At 51.5% G+C, this 19,629-nt stretch overlaps 1 protein-coding gene and 1 long non-coding RNA gene across 3 annotated transcripts; both read left to right on the top strand.

Moving 5' to 3' along the window:
- The first annotated feature begins 2,801 nt into the window (after positions 1–2,801).
- Positions 2,802–8,967, top strand: LOC104851897. Its single transcript, XR_777328.1, has 3 exons — positions 2,802–2,860; positions 8,088–8,142; positions 8,874–8,967. It is a non-coding gene; the product is annotated as an uncharacterized LOC104851897 (long non-coding RNA).
- A 1,935-nt stretch (positions 8,968–10,902) lies between these two features.
- Krt78 (keratin 78) lies at positions 10,903–18,924 on the top strand. 2 transcript variants are annotated; one of them, XM_010609268.1, is made up of 9 exons: positions 10,903–11,920; positions 12,324–12,538; positions 13,436–13,496; positions 13,936–14,031; positions 14,785–14,949; positions 15,304–15,429; positions 17,746–17,966; positions 18,322–18,356; positions 18,437–18,924. In XM_010609268.1, the coding sequence occupies exons 1-9, from the start codon at positions 11,555–11,557 to the stop codon at positions 18,706–18,708; spliced, it is 1,557 nt and encodes a 518-aa protein (XP_010607570.1). In that variant the 5' UTR covers positions 10,903–11,554; the 3' UTR covers positions 18,709–18,924. The 2 variants fall into 2 exon arrangements, with proteins under 2 accessions (XP_010607570.1, XP_010607569.1); XM_010609267.2 differs by having other exon boundaries at positions 17,746–17,990.
- The last annotated feature ends 705 nt before the right edge of the window (positions 18,925–19,629 follow it).

Genomic DNA, 19,629 nt, shown 5'->3' with positions numbered 1-19,629 from the left:
TCCATGAAGCGGGTTTGAGGCTGGGTGAGGTGGAGCTAGTAGTATTTTTTCAGAAAATCTGCAACTTTTGCAAGAGAAAGAAAAAAAATCCAGTCTGCTCCAGAGTCAGAGATACTGTTTCTTCTCCTTGGGACACTGCTGTCTCAGGTGAAGCCCCCACACTGAAATATGTGCACCCAGAGCTGGGGTGGGGAAATGGCTGTTCACACACAGGCCTCATACACCACACTCTTACACATTCACAGCACACAGCCCCGACTCACACTCCCATTCCTGTATCCTCTTATGCATTCACCTCCACTCTGCCACACACAACCACATCACACACACACAAGCTATGCGTCCATAGCATCTACGCTTTTGTTCCTACACACATGACGTACGTGATCACGTGATCTCTTCGCATGTTCTCACTCAGGTTACATTCATCTACAAGCTCCCCAGAACACATCCACACATCCCTATATGATTTATTGGTCTGTGCCTCTCTCTCATGTCCCGGGGTTGGCAGAGACAGGCAAGCCGCATTTAGCAAGGCAGTTTGGAGATGGGAGCTCTCAGGTCATAGCAGCGATAAAGCTAATAATTGGGGCGCACTCCATGTGCTGAGCACTGTTCTGAGCGTTCTGCATGCCCCATCTTGTTTAACACACACAACTTCCCTACAAGATCGGAATCGTTATTCCCTTGTTAAAGGCAAGAAAGGGCACAGAAAGGCCAAGTCACCTGCCTGGGGCCACACAGCGAGGCAGGAGTACAGGCAGCACTGAACCCTTGCCATCTTCTGTGCCCTAATCCTTAACTTGAAGGTCTCTGTCTCCTTGATTCTCAGTCTTTTTTTTTTTTTTTTTTGTACTGGGGATCGAACTGAGGACCTCGTGCTTTCAAGGCAGGCACGGTGCCACTGAGCCAAATTCCCAGCCCTCTCAGTCTATCTTTTTATCCTTCCCAGGGCATCTCTGGGGTCTGGTGTCATCTTCCAGAGAGTCCATGTCCTGGGAAGTGCCCAGGTTGGCCCACGGCCTCCTTAAAGTCCAGAAAAAGTCCTAGGAACCACTGGGGCTTTGAGGCTCCCTTGGTTTTGGGGCCATTGCCCTCGTCTCTACGTCAAGCACCCAGAAGGTGGTGGTGGGGAGGGGACTTCCTGGGAGATCCTGAGCAGCTTCTGGTAAGGTGTTGCCGCCCCACAGCCTTCCTCGCAGCTCCCAGGCCAATCCTGGATGCAAGAACAGCAGCCACCTGCAGGGGGAGTCGAGAGTGGGAGAACAGGCCTTGTCTCCCAGAGAGCTGGGAACGGGGCCCTGTCCTGGAAAGGCCTGGGAAGGTGTGGAGATCAGGAGCAATCGGACTGCGCTGCCTGTGAGCCAGGGGCTGGGTACCCTTGGGCTCCAGTGAGAGAGGGTTGGGGGAGAATATTAGGTGGGGCTTCCAGAGCGAGGTCACTCAGGTCTCCTCTGGGAAATAAACCAGGAAGTAGACCTGGTGAAAATCCCCATGAACCTGTGTAAGGAAACACTCTGGGCCATTTGCAGTATACTATGTGTGTATTTATGACACGAATGGGCAAAAGGGCCTAAACACACAAGTGTAATATGGTCCCATCTATAGGAAGACATTGATAAGGATAGATGATGCTCACACCAGAGTAACATATAGTGCTACACAGGCATATGAGTACTTGTGCACATGCATACACGCAGACACACACAGAGCATATGCAATCTGGACACCAACTCCACAAGGGCATGGGTTTTATCTATTTTGTTTACTGCTATATGCCCAGTACCTAGCACATAATAAGTATATGACAAATACGTGTTGACTGAATAATATTGAAAGGTATTTGTGTGTATGGAGTAGTCTGGAAGGTTATACACCAAAATGCTGATAGTAGCCACTCCTAGGTGGTAATATTTTTGGAAGAGGTTTATTTTTTCTAATTTTATTGTCTGTTATAAAATTTCTATCAATGAATTGGTAATATTTGTACAAGGAGAACATAAGGCTTAGGGCTTTTTCCCTTCCACATGTTCAGAATAACCAGCCCAGACTTTAAGAAGCTGGACAGGGCTGGGGATTTAGCTCAGTGGTTCCACCACCTGCCTCACAAACGCAAGGACCCAAGTTTGAGCCCTGGTGAAAAAAAAAAAAAAGCTGGGCAATAGGTGGGATTTACTTATTGTGCCATTCTGGTCCCCAGCAATATCCTTCTGCCCTGTTCCCCTCTTCCCACTTATAGCTGGAGCTGGCTCAGCTCCCAGGGCTTTCACGCCATCTTTGCAGGCAAAGCCTTTGAAACAATAGACTGGGCTGACTCAGGAGCTGGGAGAGGACCCTTGGAGGAGCAGCACCCTCCCCGCTTCCAGGCCAGGCTGGCAAGCAGGTGCCTCTGAGGCCAAGAGGAACTGGGCTGATGTTGCAGCAGGAAGGATTAGGGTAGAGCAAGAGCTTCCTGACAGCACAGGAGGCTGTCACAGGTCATTGAGGTCGCAGAGCCATCCTCTTGTCCTGGAGCAGTAGGTGAATCCTTTTGTTTCCTAGAGAAGGTTGCCACCACATCTGGAGCACTCAGCACCATGCTTGGCACTGAAAGGCTCCCAGTCAGTGTGGATGGGTGGATGGGTGGATGGTGGCTGATGAGCTTGTCTGAAACACATGGTGTCAAAATCCCTTCTGTTCCAGGCTGCCTAAATTGGAGGATGAAAGGAGTGCTGGCTTACTGAGTACAGTGATCCCGTCCTTGCTGTGCAGCCTTGGCAGGTCACTTTTCATTTTCTGGGCTTCAGGTTTCTGCACAGTGAAACAAAGGTCCTGGCCTAGATAGTTTCTTAGGCCTCACTGCTCTGTTGTTCTGCACTTGGTGAGTGTTACGCCCATGTGGGATGGGTTTGCTGTCAGGGTGCTCTCTAGTTGTGTGTTCTTTTGTCTTTTGAACTTCAGTCTACATTCCCCAAAGGCAGGAACGGAGTCTGACCTGTTTCTGTGTCATCACAGCAGGCACAGGGCTGGCCCACAATACCTTGCGTTGTCTGCCGTCCTGTAGCCCGTGCCTTGCCTTCGCTGCCCACATCTGGCTATGTCCTGACCCTGTCACTGTCGTGCCTTAGGAAGGAAGGCTACTCTGAGGAGGGAGCCAAGGGCTCCCTGAGGGGAGTGTGCGGGAGCACACATTAGTGACACGGGTTTAGGAATTAGTTATTAAGGGAATTTCCTAACTCACAGGATAGAAACTCCCCTTTGCCTCAGGTCCCCTTTCCAGCCTGCTTCTTGGGATCTTTCTCCCCTGGAAAAGCTCTCCAAAAGCTCTCTGCTCTTAGACCCAACATCTAACGCTGCTCTTGGTTCTGCTCTTATTTTCTCGGCTTTGTGTGCGCTCAGATGTGGGGACCACTACCTCTGTCAGAGTTTCCTAAACTTGTTCGGGGCAAAGATCCCTAGGATTAAACTCATTTTATATTGTAGCTCCATATACATTCACAACACCCCCAAAATGTCACACTGCTGTGTCAGCCTCCTCACGCTGGCTGAGGCCCACTACATGACTTTACAATCCATTAGTGGGCTGTAACTTGTACTTCTGAAAATACCATTCTTCTTTCAGACTGAAGCTCTTTGGGGATAGAGTAAGATCTTGCCCCAATCTCATGCCCGGGGCAGGGCTCTCTGGATGGGAGGGAGGCTGGAGAGAGGATGAGGGGCAGGGAGCTGGTCCATGCAGCCCACATCCCTCCTCCCCTTGCACAAGGCCCTTGGTAGGAGCTTTGCTGTCCCTTCCCCGGGTGTGGGAATGCTGGGAACTTTCCCCTAGAAGCTGTCTTTCAGCCTCCAGGAGTTGGGAGGCTGTCCTTAGCAACATGCATCATAATATTTGCCAAATCAGGAGCCGTTGCTAGCAGCAGGGCATCCAACTGGCTGGACCTGATTGGTCAGAGTGGCAGTGGCTGTGTGTGGAGCTCAGCCCAGGCAAGTCTGGGATCTCCACTCAAGTTTTCTGGTCTGAACAACTCTCTCTTCCCCACTCAAGGGTCCCTGAGATCTGTCCAGGAATGTCCCAGCCTGGGGCAATTGTCCCTCCGCAAGAAGGCCTCCACCTTCCTCACTCTGGGCCCATGATGCGCTGGAGCTGGCTGGTGCAATTTTGGAGAGCTAGAGTGGTGTCTTTTCCCAACTCTGTGCGGGTGACATTACTGCAGTAGCTAGAAACTAGCCACAACAGGAGCACTGACATCATGGGGGATGGCATGTGGTACAAAGCAGATCTGTCTCTTCTCCCACAGAAAGCCAGTTCTGTGACAGCCTCACACTACCCCAGCCTGGCACCCAGGCGCTGTGTCTTGGCAGCCTGGCTTTCCTAGCAGAAGGAGCAGGCATCTTCTCTGTCCCAGCCTGGGGCCTCAGGGAAGCGTATGGTTGGCATTGTTAAGCAGGAAACATGTACACATCCATAAGGCACCAAGGCATTTTAGAGGCTGCGGTGGTTTTCCTGAGAAGCCAGCCTGAGTTTAGAGGACCTAGGTTCTCATCTTGTCTTGATCTCTTTGCATCTTTGAGATCTTGGTCATTTGCCTTTGTTTCTATGTCTCCAGAGTGAATAAAAATAATACTACCTCCTAAATTGTGGTGAGGCAAGGAGGGAAGGATCTGCAAAGGTCCCGCACATCGATCGGCACCTAGAGGGTCCTTCTAGAGAGTTCCTGGGAGAACTGTTAAATGTGCCTTCTAAAATGCAGACATGTTGTGCCTGTAAATGGGTTGTTATTCCACAGTTTGGTGTTGTCTCTCCTTCCACCCTGCACTTGGAACTTAAATCCTGGACTCAGGCAAAGTCCTGCAGATCCCTTCTCTGAGGGGGGCTCTGTTTTGGGACCACCCTCCTTGTAGGCTTGAAGGTCTCCTTCCTTGGGCAGGGAGAGGCTTCCTAGGCAGCACCCTGGCTCACCTGTGGGTATCCCATGCCTGCTGCAATGAGTCCATGTCCCCAGTGACTGCGACCTGCCTTCAGGAGCAGTTCAGCAAGGAGAGCAGGGGACAGCTGTCCCCAGCCCAGCAGACAGGAGGGGAGGGAAAGGGAGACAGAGTATGGAAAGGGCCGAATCTTCAATCTGCTCCCTCTTTTCTCTCCTGGCCAACAGGGCGTGTAATGAGGGGCCTATTAAAAATGGGGAAATGGCTTTGGGGAAACTGGGGACTCCCAGCTTCAGGACAGTAAACTGCATCAGTACTGGCCTATTTTCTGGAGGGGTCTGTGTAGGCCCAGGAACACAGGTGGGGCCAACTTGCATTTTACATGTTGATAGTCACACTTTGTTTGAATATGAACTAGAAATTATAATTAGCATATAAAACCACTTCCCAGCATGTGATTACTCAGGGTCAGGTCAACAAAAAAAGTGAACTCACTTACATTCTATGTAAAGAAAAATCCTAAGTGACAATGACATGAGGGCATAGGTCGGACACGAATGATGATGTTCGGGTTAGGCAAAATATTCTGGGTTAGAATTTGGCATAAATTTTTCAGCTACAGAGGCCAAAGCCTGGGGCGAGGTCCCAAGGTGCCTGGATTTGGGGAAGACACCGGGCTGCGCATGTGGGAGGAGGGGACTGGCTGAAGGCAGGTCTAGGGAAGAGGAGCCTCTTCCCCGCAGTCCTCAAACAACACGGCAGTAGCAACCCTTTGCCGGCCCAGGAGAGCCAGGGAATGGGCAAGCGCGATGGTGCATTGCCCCCACCCCCTAGGACCCCATTCCTACTTCCCGTCTTTGCCCAGCTCCCCTGTGCCTGGGGAGATGCTAGAAATCCAGGATAGGACTTTCATTTTTTTCTGAATATGAGAATAAGAGCACAGGCTGCTGCTCCTTCAGGGAGACCACCCAGGCCCCCAGATGTCCTCTCCACACAGCCACAGGGGTGTCTCCAGCTCTTCACTGCGTTTACTCATTTTCACGCAGTGCGTCCCTCCTCCGCCTCTGTGAGTTCCTCTAAGGCAGAGCCTTTTCAAACTGTTATTTACGCTGGACTAGCATGGTGCCCTGCACCTCACAAATGCTTCCTAAGTACTGGGGGAGCGGATGCATCCCTAGGGATGAGTTTCTGTTTTGGGCTGCTGTACGAGCTTGGGCAAGTTGTTCCACTTCTCTGGGCTTCAGATGGCTAAGCCTCCTCTTTCAACACTGACATTCCCGGGGCTCTGAGAGTGGTGGTTAAGGGTGAAGACTCTGAAGCCCAACTATGTGTGTCCACATTCTGCTTCTGCCACTTACTAGCTGTGTGACCTTGGGCAGGTTATTTGTTCTGTCTGTATGGCCTCTATGGAGGATTCTCCTTGCTGTGAGATGGTGAAAATGACAATACCTGCTTCGTAGTTTGTTAGGACTGACATGTAAATTTAAACGTGAATGGTTACTATATGTGAAGTACTTAGAGGCCTGTTATGTAGGCCCCATTGACTGTCTCACTGTTGGATAAAATAGCTCACTGATAGTGTTACTTCGATCTTTACTGTAGAACAGACAAAGGCTCTCTGGGATGCAGCGAGACATCGATATACTTCCTTATGTCCTTGCAGACAAGATGGGAAAATAGAGCCTCAATAAAGATCACTAAAAGTGTAAGCCAGGTGATTCTCAACCAGGGGGAGGTCTTCTAGTTAGGATGTCAATTGCCTTCCTCCAAACCAAAATGAAAAGAGGAGGAAATCCCGCCATCACACCCACATGCCAATTTAACAACCAAGAGAGCTCCTCTCAGATCCTCCCTACTCTGTGCGTGTGTGTGTGTGTGTGTGTGGCAGTTCTGGGATTGAATCCAGGGGGCTATATCCTCAGCCCTCTGTATTTTATTTTGAGATAGGGTCTGGCTAAATGGAGCAGGTTGGCCTTGAACTTTTTTTTTTTTTTGGTACTGAGGGATCAAACTCTGGATCTTGTGCTTGTGAGGCAGGTGCAGCACCACTGAGTTAAATCTCTGCCCAGGTCTTGAACTTTTGAGAGCTTATTTGGAGGGTCCAGCAGGGGAGTGAAACTACTTATATAGCCTTGACGGAGAAAATTGTCCCCTCTCGGGGGTGGTCCTCCTCTGACGGAGCTCGCAGCTTCAAGAGTGACTCACATGGGGCAGTGAGGGAGGAAAGGGGACATCCACCTAGCCAGCCGGATCAGCCAAATCAGCCCTGGTGATCAATGGGGTGGCAGATGTTGCAGCCCCCTCCCCTTGAACTTTTGATTCACCTGCCTTAGCCTCCTGAGTAGCTAGGACTACACGCATGTGCTATCCAGCTTCCTCCCCATTCCTGGTGTTCTGTGTTTATGTGTGTACCTTCCACGGGACTGAGTATATAGTTTGGGTGGGGAGGGGGCCTTACCCATCTCAAGTCTCCTGTTTCACTTAGCACCTGTGAGCCGACACACAGAACCTTATTTCTCAGATGTGTGGCTGTTTCATGGATGAGGTGGGCAAGTGGGGTCTGGGGAGGGATGACTAGTGCTTCAGGGAAGACAGCTGAAACTTCCAAGGCTCTCCAGAGGTTGAAAGAGGTAAGAAATCAACAAAACGAAACCCAATGGTGATTCACTCGTTCAACAAATATTTACTGAGCGCCAACCGGATGCCAGACACTTGGAGGATACAGAAGTGAGCCAAAGAGACACAGTCCCTGCTCTCATGGCACTCATGGTCCAGTGCAGAGAGACTGGCAAACAAGAGTGACTAAGACAGAGAGCACGCTAGGAAGGGATGGGTGCTGAGTATGAGGTATGATCAAAATATAGGGTGAGGGTTTAAATTAAAACATTTTACTACAGTAGAAGACACAGTAGTCCCCCTCAAAACAGTCCCTCATGCTTTGAACACACTTATGCCACTGTTTCTGCCACTTTATCAAGCAGTTCTGGAAGTCCTCTCCCAGGAGTATGTTTAGGAAGTTATTGATTTATGTAAAGGTACAAATTTCCAACAATGAATGTCATTACATTGTAGATATTAAATGTACCAATGAAATTTAACTAAAAAAATACTGCGGAGGGCTGTCCAGCTGAAAGGCAGCCTCGTAAAACATTACAGTGTGTCCTTACCCACTTTATTCGCAGGATCTGGCACTGAGGGACTTCGGGCACCTCTTCAAAGTCAAACTGATCATGAAAGGTAAATGTTTTGAATGGACTTGGGACATTTCGAGGCAGGCACAACAGTGTGAGTAAGCAGGTGCATGAACGAGACCTTCCAAAGCTGCTTCAGAAAGTGGCAAGAGATACAGGAAGGGGTAAAGAGGCAGGGAAGGGAGCAGAAAAAGGTGTGTTATGTGTGCATATCAACTCTGTGTGAAGAATGTAGCGAATGAACTGCAAATTTACTAAGAAAAATAAAAATTAAAAAAGGGGGAAGGGGATAAAGTGATAAAGGGGAATGGGATAAATACATCTGAAGCAAGGGGGCGTATTTTGAGGGGGATTAATGGCAATGTGTCTTTTATAGCAATAACATTTTAAAATTTAAAACATCTGCATCCTATTTTGAGCACACCTCTTAGAGAGAAATAAAGCAGGGGAGGGAATAAGAAGTGGCAGGGAGAATGGCCTCTGTGTTGCAGTTTTGGTTTAGGGCAGCTGGGAAATGTGATTCCTTTTTTTTTTCTGGTACCGGGGATAGAACTCAGGACCTTGTGCTTCTGAGGCAGGAACGGCACCACTGAGCTAAATCCCAGACCATGTGGTTCCTTTTTTAAAAATTAGTGCATATTGGCTACATAGACTAGTGGGTTTCATTTGGTGTATTCATATATGCATATCATGTATTTTGATAATTTCCCCTTCCATTATCCTCTATGACCTTCTTCTCTCCTTCCTCCCTTTGATCCCCTTCATCTTCTCTACTAGTTTCCTGAGAAGGTGACTCTTGAATAGAGGCCTGAAGAAGGTGAGGAAGCAACTCATGAGAGGAAACAGCAAGTGCAAATGTCCTGCGGCAAAATCCTGGCATGTTTGAGAATAAATTAGAGAATAAACTAGGTCGAGTCTTTTTCAGGCTCTGTACTTTTTTCTCCTTACCATACTTAAAATTAAAGATTTGTCTGTCTAATTCTTTAAAGTTTGTTTTTCCACCAGACTCTAAATAGCTTCCGGGCCTCAATAGGTGCTCAAATACATTTTGTTGAGTAAACTACTTTTGGGGAAAATCAGCTGCACAAAGAAGAACACTCTTGAGAGGCTGCGGAGTCTTAGCTGTGGCCAGCATTGAGCTTAGGTGCAAGAGGGGCTGTTGGTTGGAGGCTACCTGAAGCTGTGCTGCCAGGGCCTCTCCTGGAGGCGGGGCTGGGCCAAGTAGGGGATGCAGAGCTGAGGCACGGTTGAGGGCGGTTAACTGGAGCAGGGGAGAGAAGGCAAGACAGAGCCCAGGCCGGGTCCGGTGACAAGTCTGCAGTGTGAACCCCGTAGTTTTGCTGCTGTAGGACTGAAGTCTCCCTGGACATGTCTGTGTGCACTAGGCAGGGTGGTGGACCAGATGGCACTGTGAGGTTATCATCAAGTGCCCGGTGGTATTTTCTGGGAAAGCTTGAGGGGCAGGCAGGTGGGAAGAAGAGGGAAAGGCTCATTTAGAGCTGTTGCAAGGGGCCATGGTCTGAGCTGGGTGGGGGCAGTGGCTCCAGCTGGAGTAGCTGTGTGGGTGGCCTTGGGCAAATTCCTCTGATCCCACAGCGAGGGCCAACGCATGATTTGGAGGTCACCGGGTGCAACCCTGTGTGTTACGCAAGGGTGCCAAGTCTACACCCCGCCCCACACCCTGCGTGGCCTTCGTCCTCAAGAGTAAAACCAAGGTATTGGGTCAGATGGTCTTGGAGATCCTTCCTGGCCCCCTTATTTTGTAATATTATAAATATGGGGAAGTTGCACACGGGCGGATTAGCGCCATGCCAGATGTGGCCTCGAGTCTTAACACGGAGAGGGAGGGATAGTAGAGTTCATCCCCCACAGTCCTTCCTCACGTGTACGTCTGGGGCTCAGCACTAAGGCCCAGACCCCGCCTCTGCAGAGTGGTCCCGGGGCAGGACTCGGGGCAGTGTCCCTGTGTGATCCAAGCTGTTTCCCAACTTCATTCTCCATGCTGCCTCCCCTCTCCTTGGGGCTCTCGATGCTTTCCTGAATCTTTTCTCTCCTCTTCTCTTCCTCACCTGGCCCCACATACTTGAATTTCTCTGCTCCCTCCACTGAAGGCTCTGTCGCCTCTTCCCATTTAAGTGTCACTGGGGGCTGCTGATGGGTGGGCAGGGGGAAGGAGGAAGGGGTCTAGTCCTTTGGCAGGAGGCGACACCCGCTCGCTCACAGTTGCCTGGTCTGGGGCGGAGCACCTGCGGGATTGCCCTCATTGCTGGGCCTGACTTCCTCATAGCACAGCCACTTGAGTGTAGTGTGCAGAGCCCCTGTCTGTCCTAGCTTTGAGCTGCATTGGCAAAGACCCCAGTCTCCTGCCTTCCAAATGCACCAGGTTCTAGAAGAGGGGAGGGGCACAGAAAGAAATAGCTTTCCTGCCATGCAAAGAAGTTGTGGATGTTCCTAAGAATCAGTTGTCCAGCTCTGCCAGCCAGCAGGGAGGAATCTAAATGCAGGCTGCTGGCCCCGTCCCGTAGGGGACCTTCCTGGGTGGGAGGTGGTGCTAAAATACAAGTGTTCCTCCTCTGGTAGCATTTGCCCTCCAAGTCAGAACCCATCCTGTGGGCAACCTCAAACTCTGTTTCTTTCCAAGTGCTTGAGTTATTTGGGAGCCTGAGTCCTTCTGATTCGTACCCTGGATGTTCAGGGCTGAGCCTGGTGCTGTGTGGGAGGAGCAGGGACACAGGCGGGCTCAGCAGTGCAGTTTCCCTTGGTCCTGGATGGAGATGCCTGCCTCGAGCGGGTGGGGCCTCCTGGGTGACTGCTGGGTTGGGCGAGAGGAGGGACTTGGACACCCTGTTTTTCCATGTCCATTCCAATTCCTGGAGTATCTTTGAGCCTGTGATGGTAACAGCATCTCTGCTGTCCTCCTGGTCCATGGTGCTGCACTGAGCCTTCCTCCTCTACCTCTCAGAGGGAGAACTTCCCTTTTGGGGCCTCATTTTTCCCTGTCTGGCATCTCTGATGCCTCAGTGGAACCCCACCCCCTCTTCCTCTGCTCCTAGCAAACCTCCCCTCCTCCCCCACTTCCTCCTCCAGGACACCTTCCCTGAGAGGTCCTCAGTGTTCTTGCTCAGGGCTGTGCCTCCCCGCTGCCCCTTGCTGTGGTCCAGGACTCTAGATGCTTCCTCGTCTTTGGGGCAGGTAGACCCATCTCTTCTACCAGTTGGGTGCTCCCTGGACTGGGCCTGGGTCTCCTTCTCCTCTGGGCTCTACACATGCCAGGCACCTGTTCCCCAGGTGTGTCAGAGTAAGTCAGCTGCACACAGTCAGGCCAAGAGCATCCTGCTCTCCAAGGCCCAGCCCAGGTCTGGGAGGGGATAAAAGTCTCGTGCAAGGGCCCCAGGGCAGGAACACATACATTGTCCATCCGTCCATCTGCCTGCTGCTGTGTACCTGCTGTGCCTGCCATGTCTCTGTCCCCGTGCCGACCCCAGAGGGGCTTCAGTGCTCGTTCAGCTTCTTCTGCTCTCTCAGGGGGCCATGGCAGGGGCAGCTTCAGAAGCAGGAGCCTCATTTCCTTTGAGAGGTGCCAAGAAGGCTCTCGAGGAAGGGCTTGGGGGTCTCGGGGAAGGCTGGCTATACGGTCTGGGAAAGGGAGTGGTGGGCCTGGGCTTTCCACGTGCCCTCCAGGGGGCATCCAAGAAGTGACCATCAACCAGAATCTGCTGACTCCCCTGAAGATTGAGATCGACCCGCAGTTCCAAGTGGTGAAGACACGGGAGACCCAAGAGATCCGAACTCTCAATAACCAGTTTGCTTCCTTCATTGACAAGGTGAGGTCCACTCAGCTCAGCCCCTCTCTCTGAGCCTCCGTCTGACGATCTGCCCTTCATGGACTGGGAATGGGAAGGTCTGACCTCTTTCTACTACTTTCCCAATCACCTCTGCAACAAAGAAGTCGTCCTGAGTCCTAAATGGAGTCTCCCTGGTTATGCTGAGCCTGTTGTTCCATGGCTGAGGCTCAGGGTTAGAGAACCTCTGGCCAGCAGTGGGAAGACCCTCCTGTCAGGCTGGCCTGTCGTTTGGATGTGCTCAGGCTCTCATGGAAGGGCACAGGAGTCCTGCCCACGCAGGGTGGGAAGACAAGGACAGTGTTCCTGACAGGAGTGTCCCCAAAGCTTGACTTACTGAAGGCCATGCTTGGGAGTCCTTCAGGGGTGCTGTGTTTGGCTGCAGGTACGGTTCCTAGAGCAGCAGAACCAAATCCTAGAGACCAAGTGGCACCTGCTGCAGCAGCTGGAGGTGAGTGACAGTCCCCAGAGCCTGGAGTCTGTCTTCGAGGCCCTCCTGGCCCAGCTCAGGAAGCAGTTGGAGCAGCTGCAGAGAGAACGAGGGACTCTGGATGCTGAGCTGACAACTTTCCAGAAACAGGAGGAGGAGTATAAGGCCAAGTAGGCAAACCAAGTTCTCCTGGGGGGTTGGGAGGGCTCAGATAGGTCTGAGGCTTCCCATGTGCCAAGTGCCTGGGAACACACGACTGCCTCTGCACTCCCTGCTTTGTGACCCCTTCCCCAACTCAGAGTCCCACTTGCTGTGGGCCAAAGAGACACCATGGCCCCTTGCCTGCCCTGGAGGAAGGGCAGAATGACCCCTCTCCAATGGGCTGAGGTCTGTTCCTACAGGCCACAGCCATGAGGACCATGTTTCTAGTCAGGCCTGGGAAGGGCTTATTCAAACAAGGCCACAGTGCGGTTTTCTTGAGAAATTCCTGTTTAGCAGGCTTTGGACTAAAGTGACTCAACCTTCTCTGGTCTCAGGGTTGGAAGGAAATCAATTTAGTGAGAACAACCCTAGGCCCATGGTATGATTCACAGATGGGCTGTGGTTAGGGTGAAGGCTCCTCACCTAGGTCACCTGGTGGTGAGAGCAGGCTTGTGCTAGAGAGACTGTGAGCTCAGGTGGCCATATGGCCTTGGGCAAGCCATTTTCCCTCTTCCAGCCTCAGTTTCCAAAACTGTACAGTGGGAAAAATGTCCTTTTTCCTTGATAAAACCCAAGCTGCCTATCATAGATAGTGGTTGTGAGTAGTAATGAGAACCATCATTTGAATGTGTCCTAGAAATGGTGAATATGACCTAGTGTCATAGGGGACACTGGTGGAAAGAGTGACCCAGGGACATAGCTAGGATGTGATAAAACCTTGGGTCAGGAAAGGACAGAAGGGTGTGGCCATGGATCCTGCTTTGGGGCATGTAAATTCCAGGAAGCTCCTCTCAGGGAGGGAAACGGGGCAGTGCTGGTGGCTTGGGACTGCACCAGACTGTGTCCTTTTCTACCTTCCTTGGCAGGTATGAGCTGGAGGCCCACAGGCATGCCACAGTGGAGAATGACTTTGGTATCCTCAAAAAGGTATGTGTGGGCGTTCATGTGCTCCATGCGGATCCTGAGCCCTCACCATGCCCAGAGCCTGGTCATAGGCTGGGAAAGGGTGGAAACTCGTCCTGATGGGAGATTTGCCTCACCCTGCCTTCCCACCCGTCCCAGGGGGAAAGGGACAGCTACTTAGGCACAGGGAGCTCAAGAAAAGAGCCAGCTAGGAACTCCCTGAGGAGGTGGGTGGTCCTGGCAGGAGAGGGTGGGGTGGGGTTGGTGAGGAAGATTTGGCTGGGCTTCATCAAGGAGGGCAGTGTGGGTCAGTGGAGTGCAGGCTGGGCGGGAGCAGGAAGGAGGGGTTTCTGGAGATGTGATGGGTGGGAGTTGAGAAGTGGGTACACAGAACTCTGGAGCTGGCTTAGGGCTTGTGGAGAGCAAGGGGCGGATACAATGGCTTCTTTCTCTCTCTTCCCAGGAGGCAGATGAGACTTTCCTCAGCAAGATGGAGTTGGAAGGCAAGCTGGAGGCTCTGAGAGAATTCTTCTGCTTCTTGACGCGTCTGTATGAGGAAGTAAGGATCTGCCAAGGGAACAGGGTGGGCAAGGGACTCTCTGTGTCTGTGGGGGAGAATGACAAGGACAGGAAGCTTTTTAGGTGGCCTGGATTTGTGGCCATTTAGGCGTCACTGAAAATTTACTATGCGGATTGCTAGATGCTAGGGATGCATCAATGAACAATCAGACGAAAATCACAAAGTTCGCTTTCTATTGGGAGATGGACGTATGGGCTAGATTTAGCAAATAAATTATATAGTATGTCAGAAGGTGAGAAATGCTCTGGAGAACAGGAGGGTAGATGGCAGTTCCAAACAGGCCTCACTTAGAAGGTAGAATTAGAGTGAAGACTTGAGGGAGGTGAGGAATGTCGCCATGTGGGTGGGTTTCTGGGATTGCGAGCAGAGGCTGCAGCCTGCAGCTGGGAGCACTGGTGCATTTGAGGCAGTGTGAGGAGGCCATCGGGGCTAGAGCAGTAGGAGCAATGGGAGAGGAGAGGGATTGGGGTCAGGGGAGTGATGGGGGCAGGTGATTTAGAGCCCTGCAGGCCATTTTTCCTTTAATGTCCAAGAGGCAAGAGTCACTACAGACCATCTCTCTGATCTTTATTTTCAAGCAAGGATGCTGAGCCCAGCAAGGCAGCTATACCCAGTGTGAATGAGGTGGGCAGCTGGTGGAGTGTGAGCAAAACTTTAAGCACCCTTCTCCCTCGCTGAGGGCCTCAGGGAGAGGGGGTGGGGTGGCAGGCACTGAGGCAGTCTTCCCTGCAGGAACGGAGTCAGCTGCAGACACAGGCGAGCGACACATCTGTGGTGCTGTCCATGGACAACAACTGCTGCCTGGACTTTAGTGACATCATCGCTGAGGTCCGTGCCCGGTATGAGGAGATTGCTTCGACCAGCAAAGCCGAGGCTGAGGCCCTGTACCAGAACAAGGTACTGGGGCTGGGGTGGCTTGATGCTGGTAACTTCTGGGTCTTCATGGCCACAGCCTAGGGTGTTGAACCACCTTAGTCCATTGGGGCAGCTCTGATAACCTCTCCGAAGGTCCAGGGCTGGCTGGCTGGGAGCTTAGCTCCTCTCCAGGAGGGAAGCAATGCAGGGAAGCCATGGGAGATGAGCTTGGACTACAGCAGGCACATCCTCTGTGTCCTGGTCCAGCGCAGTTAGCCAACACTGGGGAAAGGAGGACTTGAGAAGGCAACTCCAAAGTGGAGTGGTGCTTCCCATGGTTTTGGGGTCAAAGATGGCAGTCTTCTCAACCAGTGTTGTACCCTTTCTTCCTCTCAGTACCAGGAGCTTCAGTCATCAGCCCAACTTCATGGGGACAACATGAAGGAAACCAAGATCCAGATCTCCCAGCTGCAGCATGCCATCCAGACATTACAGAGTCAGATCGACAGCCTCAAGGGCCAGGTCAGGTTGCCAAGGCCCTCCCAGGGCCTCTACTCCTTGCCTCATGCTTTTGCTGTCCTGGGCTCGGTGGCCTTCTCTCCCTAGGCAGGCTTGCTAGCGGCTTTATGCACAAGGCCTTGATAGCTGGCTGGGGTCTGGATCATTTAGGGTGAGGAGAACCTCTAGCACCCTCTAACATGAATTCTGGCTTCCTCCTTATGGACTGCAGCCTGCATTTTGTTTTTTCTGGGAGAGCCTTGCTACAAATTCCAGCCAAGAGGAACGGTCATATTTGTTACCATGTAGTCCATATCCAAGTGGATATCTTGCTTTCAACTTCCTGGGGAGAGGGTTAATTTATCTCTTAGCTCTTCTTTTGATACTTTCTCTTCAAATAGCTGGAAATGTAAGGCCAGACACTGACTTGTGTCCCCTGTTAGTGAAGACAGGTGCTTGGAGAGCAGATTGGGATGGGGGCTGAATCTTCTTAGATACGTGCCTCACAATGGGTGGGCAGGGTGTGGTTCTCTGTTCCTCTCAGAGAGCTGACTCCCAGATGGGAAGGACGTGACTTACTATTTGTCAGGTATCTGTGCACTCTTACTCCCCAAACTCAAAGGATGGCTTTGAGATCCATGGAGGGTGTCAAGCAGAGACAGAGTTAGGTGAATCCCCCGGCACTGCAGCTGGATTCCATATCCGTGCAAGTATGGCTCTCCAGAAAGTTTCCTGGAGCATGCACAGGCCATTCACTTCATTGTAAACCTTCCATTGCTTGGCGTGGGAATGAGGTGCAGGGTCTGAGACGAATGATACCTGGGCTGAGCACTTGGTTTGCTTCCTCAGTGTTTTCTCAGTGGAAACATTGGTCTGGATTCCTTTGGGTGTCACTATGAGGCAGATTCCTGGCCTTCATGCCAGACATGGGGAACCAGAATCACCAAGCCTGGGTCCCAAACACCTGTTGATTTGGAAGCACATAGTCTTCAGAGCCCAGGGCCACCCTGAGGAGGGTCTATTGGGTGCTGGGCCCTTGGCATCGCAGCTCCTGACCAGTAGCCATGAACCTTTCCTATGAGAGTCTCTCTCTGTCTCTCTCCCTCTGTCTCTCTCTCTCTTTTGGTTTGAACTTGGGTCCTTGCACTTACAAAGCAGGATCTAGAACCACTGAGTTAAATCCCCAGCCCTATGAGAGTCTCTCTTCAGGATCAAGTGCCCACTTCCTTTTTCACAAGTCCGGCAGACTGGGTGCCCTGTGTCAGGGCCTGGTGTGCTGGATACCAGCCGTGTGGGTCCCTACTCTGCCCCCTGTCACCTTTCTGAGTCTGAGCTTTTTCAGGTATAGAGTGGAGATGATGTTCCCTTGCACAGAGTGCTGGTGTAGGCATTGAGTTATGGAGACTTTGGGCAATTGCTTCTTCCTGAATCTGATGTGAGGGTGAATCAGCTGTAAGGCAGACAGGCAGGGGCTGTTTTACCTCTAATTTCTTACTGGAAAGGAGAGTAAATACAGAGACTATATTTTTCACACTGAAATTCAAGGCAGATATGCTCTGATCATGGGACAAAGCATTTGAAACAGGGCCATGAGGGCCTTCAAGATGAGACTTGAGGATAAGCACCCAGGCAGGACAGGAAGTTCTTTAGGTGCCCTCGGAGCGAGTCTCAAAAAGTGCTGGAGTTGAGGGGCAGGAAGAAATAGGGGAGGTGCCGAGGGAGGTGTGTTAGTTTCCTAGGCTGCTGCCCAAATTACCACAAACACGGTGACTTAAAACAACAGACATTTATTCTTTCACAGTTCTGGGGCCTGTCAGTCTGAGCTCAAGGTGTTAGCAGGGTTATGTTTTGTCTGGATACTTGGCAAATCCTCCTTTGCCTCTTCCTTGCTTCTGGTGGTGCCAGGACTTCTTTGTTTAAGTGTTGTATTACCAATCTCTGCTTACATCTTCACACAGTATCTTCTCTCTGTCATCTCTGTGGCTTCATCTGTTCTAATAAGAATACCGGTCATTGGATTTAGGTCCTAGCATAAATGCAGTATGGTATCACCGTGAAATCCTTAACTAATTTATTATATTAGTGAAATTCTACTTCCAAATAAGGACACATTCTGAGGTTCTGGGCTGACACACAGGACCACATTCACCCCTCTATAGCAAGGCAAGGAAGCAGGCGAAGGTCCTTTAGAATGAGAGGAACTGGGATGGGGTGGCCATGACAATTTTGAGCTCTTGAGTTTGGGTCCACCCCAATCCTCCAGGTATGTCCACAGTGGGTGCTTTGGGAGGCTGTGCTGGGCTTACAGCCACTCTCTTCCTCACTTCTACCCACCTCCAGAATGCCAACCTGCAGTCAGCCATCGGTGATACCGAGCAGCGTGGAGAGCTGGCCCTCAAGGATGCCAAGAGCAAGCTAGATGAGCTTGAGGGTGCTTTGAGAATGGCCAGGAAGGACATGGCCAGGCTGCTGCGAGACTACCAGGAGCTCATGAGCACGAAGCTGTCCCTGGATGTGGAGATCGCCATGTACCGCAGGCTGCTGGAGGGCGAGGAGTGCAGGTGGGACGGCTTGGACAGATCTGGGTATGTGTGTGTGTGTGTGTGTGTGTCGGGGAGCAGATGGAAGGGCAAGACAGTGCTCCGCTTGCTAATGTGAATTCTGAGATTTCCTGTGGGTCCATAAGGCCACCCAACTCTTCTGGGTGGGATTTTTAATTGGGGATTGTGGATTTTATGTGCTTAGAAGGTAGCTGAGCTGCTCCTAGAGATGGGAGGCTGAGGCAGGAGGATGGCAAGTTTGAGCCCAGCCTGTACAAGTTACCAATTTAGATCCTGTCTAAAAAACATAATTCTTGGTCACTTGGGATGCATTCTTTGCAGCCTTTCTCATTTCTTCTTGTTCTTTCTCCCTCAGGATATCTGGGGAGTGCACCAGTCAGGTCACTATCTGTGAGTATCAGGGAACTTTTAGGGTGGGAATCCCATGGGTGCTGAGGACCCTTCTGCTACTCTGGTGCATTTTTTTGCAGCCACAACGGGAGGCAGTGACATTGTGCCTGGAGGAGCTGGTGGCAGCCAAGGGGGCACTTGTAGATTCAGAGGTGGGAAAGGCCGCTTTGGATCCGGCTGCTCCAGTGTCGTGACTGGAGGCTTCGGCAACACGCTGGGTTCTGGTCAAGGCCCTGCTTTGGGCTCCTGCTCCGTGTCTGGCTCTGGCTTCAGCTCTAGCTCCAGCTGCAGCCACCATACCATCCTGAAGGAGACAGTGGAGTCAAGCCTGAAGACATCCACCACATACTGAGTGGCCTGGTGGCCACCTCCTTCCTGGACCCATCAGCCCTCTCCTACCCCGTCCTCCAGCTCTACATAGCCAGCCCTGAATCGCTGCTCACCTCCCAAGCCAGCCCAAGAGGATTCTGAGAAAGTCAATAAAGTCCCACCCACCTGCTGTCCTGAGCACCTGGGCCTGTTGTTCTTACTCGGCTGGGGATTTGCATCTCATTTATGTGCTGTCCGCCTCTCCCATCATGGTGCATGGTGCCCATCCTCAGCCAGCTGACCACGTTCTCTCCTCTCTGCATAGCCTCTAGGCCGAGCTAGAAAAATCTGCTGGCTGACTTGGGCAGACTGCACCTTACTCCAGAGATTGTCCTTTAGGAGGAGGGCAGAAGCCCAAGACTCAGACGAAGGGCTGGAGTTTGGAGCCAAGGGATGTCCCCTCCTGCCCTCTTTCCCCTCTCTGGGCCTCTGTTACTCTAGCTTTCCACGAAATGACACAGCACTCATTCTTCCTGGGTATGTATTTCTTCATCTCTGTCCCTCTTCCCCTCTCCTGCCCACAAACTTTTCAGGGAGGACCATACTTGAGGCTGTGTGCTAGGACTGGGGTTTCTCAGGAAAGGCTCGTGCAATGTCTTACTCACCCTGCCTACTTCTGGTGTCTCCAGCATCAGCTACCCTACCTATGGGAGCCAGAGTTCCTGTCTCAGAGTTCTCAGTGGCTGGGCCAGAAGACTCCTGGGAGTAGTTCAGATCCTCTGTGCTGGGAAATGCAGATTTTCAGAAGGTCCTTTTGTGTTGTATTTCTTCTTCCAGTTCCATTACTGGGACACTCTGGTGCCAGCTCTGTCCAAGTTAGCAGTCTGGTTCTATTATCTCTACCACTTTTCCTTTATAAAGCTGAACCTGGCCCTTACAGTCCCAGATAGAAATGTCCTGGCAG

Source organism: Fukomys damarensis, unplaced genomic scaffold (assembly GCF_012274545.1).
Source record: "Fukomys damarensis isolate Sample0158 unplaced genomic scaffold, DMR_v1.0_HiC HiC_scaffold_15, whole genome shotgun sequence".
Classification (NCBI taxonomy): domain Eukaryota; kingdom Metazoa; phylum Chordata; class Mammalia; order Rodentia; family Bathyergidae; genus Fukomys; species Fukomys damarensis.
Note: the sequence above shows the minus strand (reverse complement) of the source record. Positions and strands in the feature narration are given on the sequence as shown.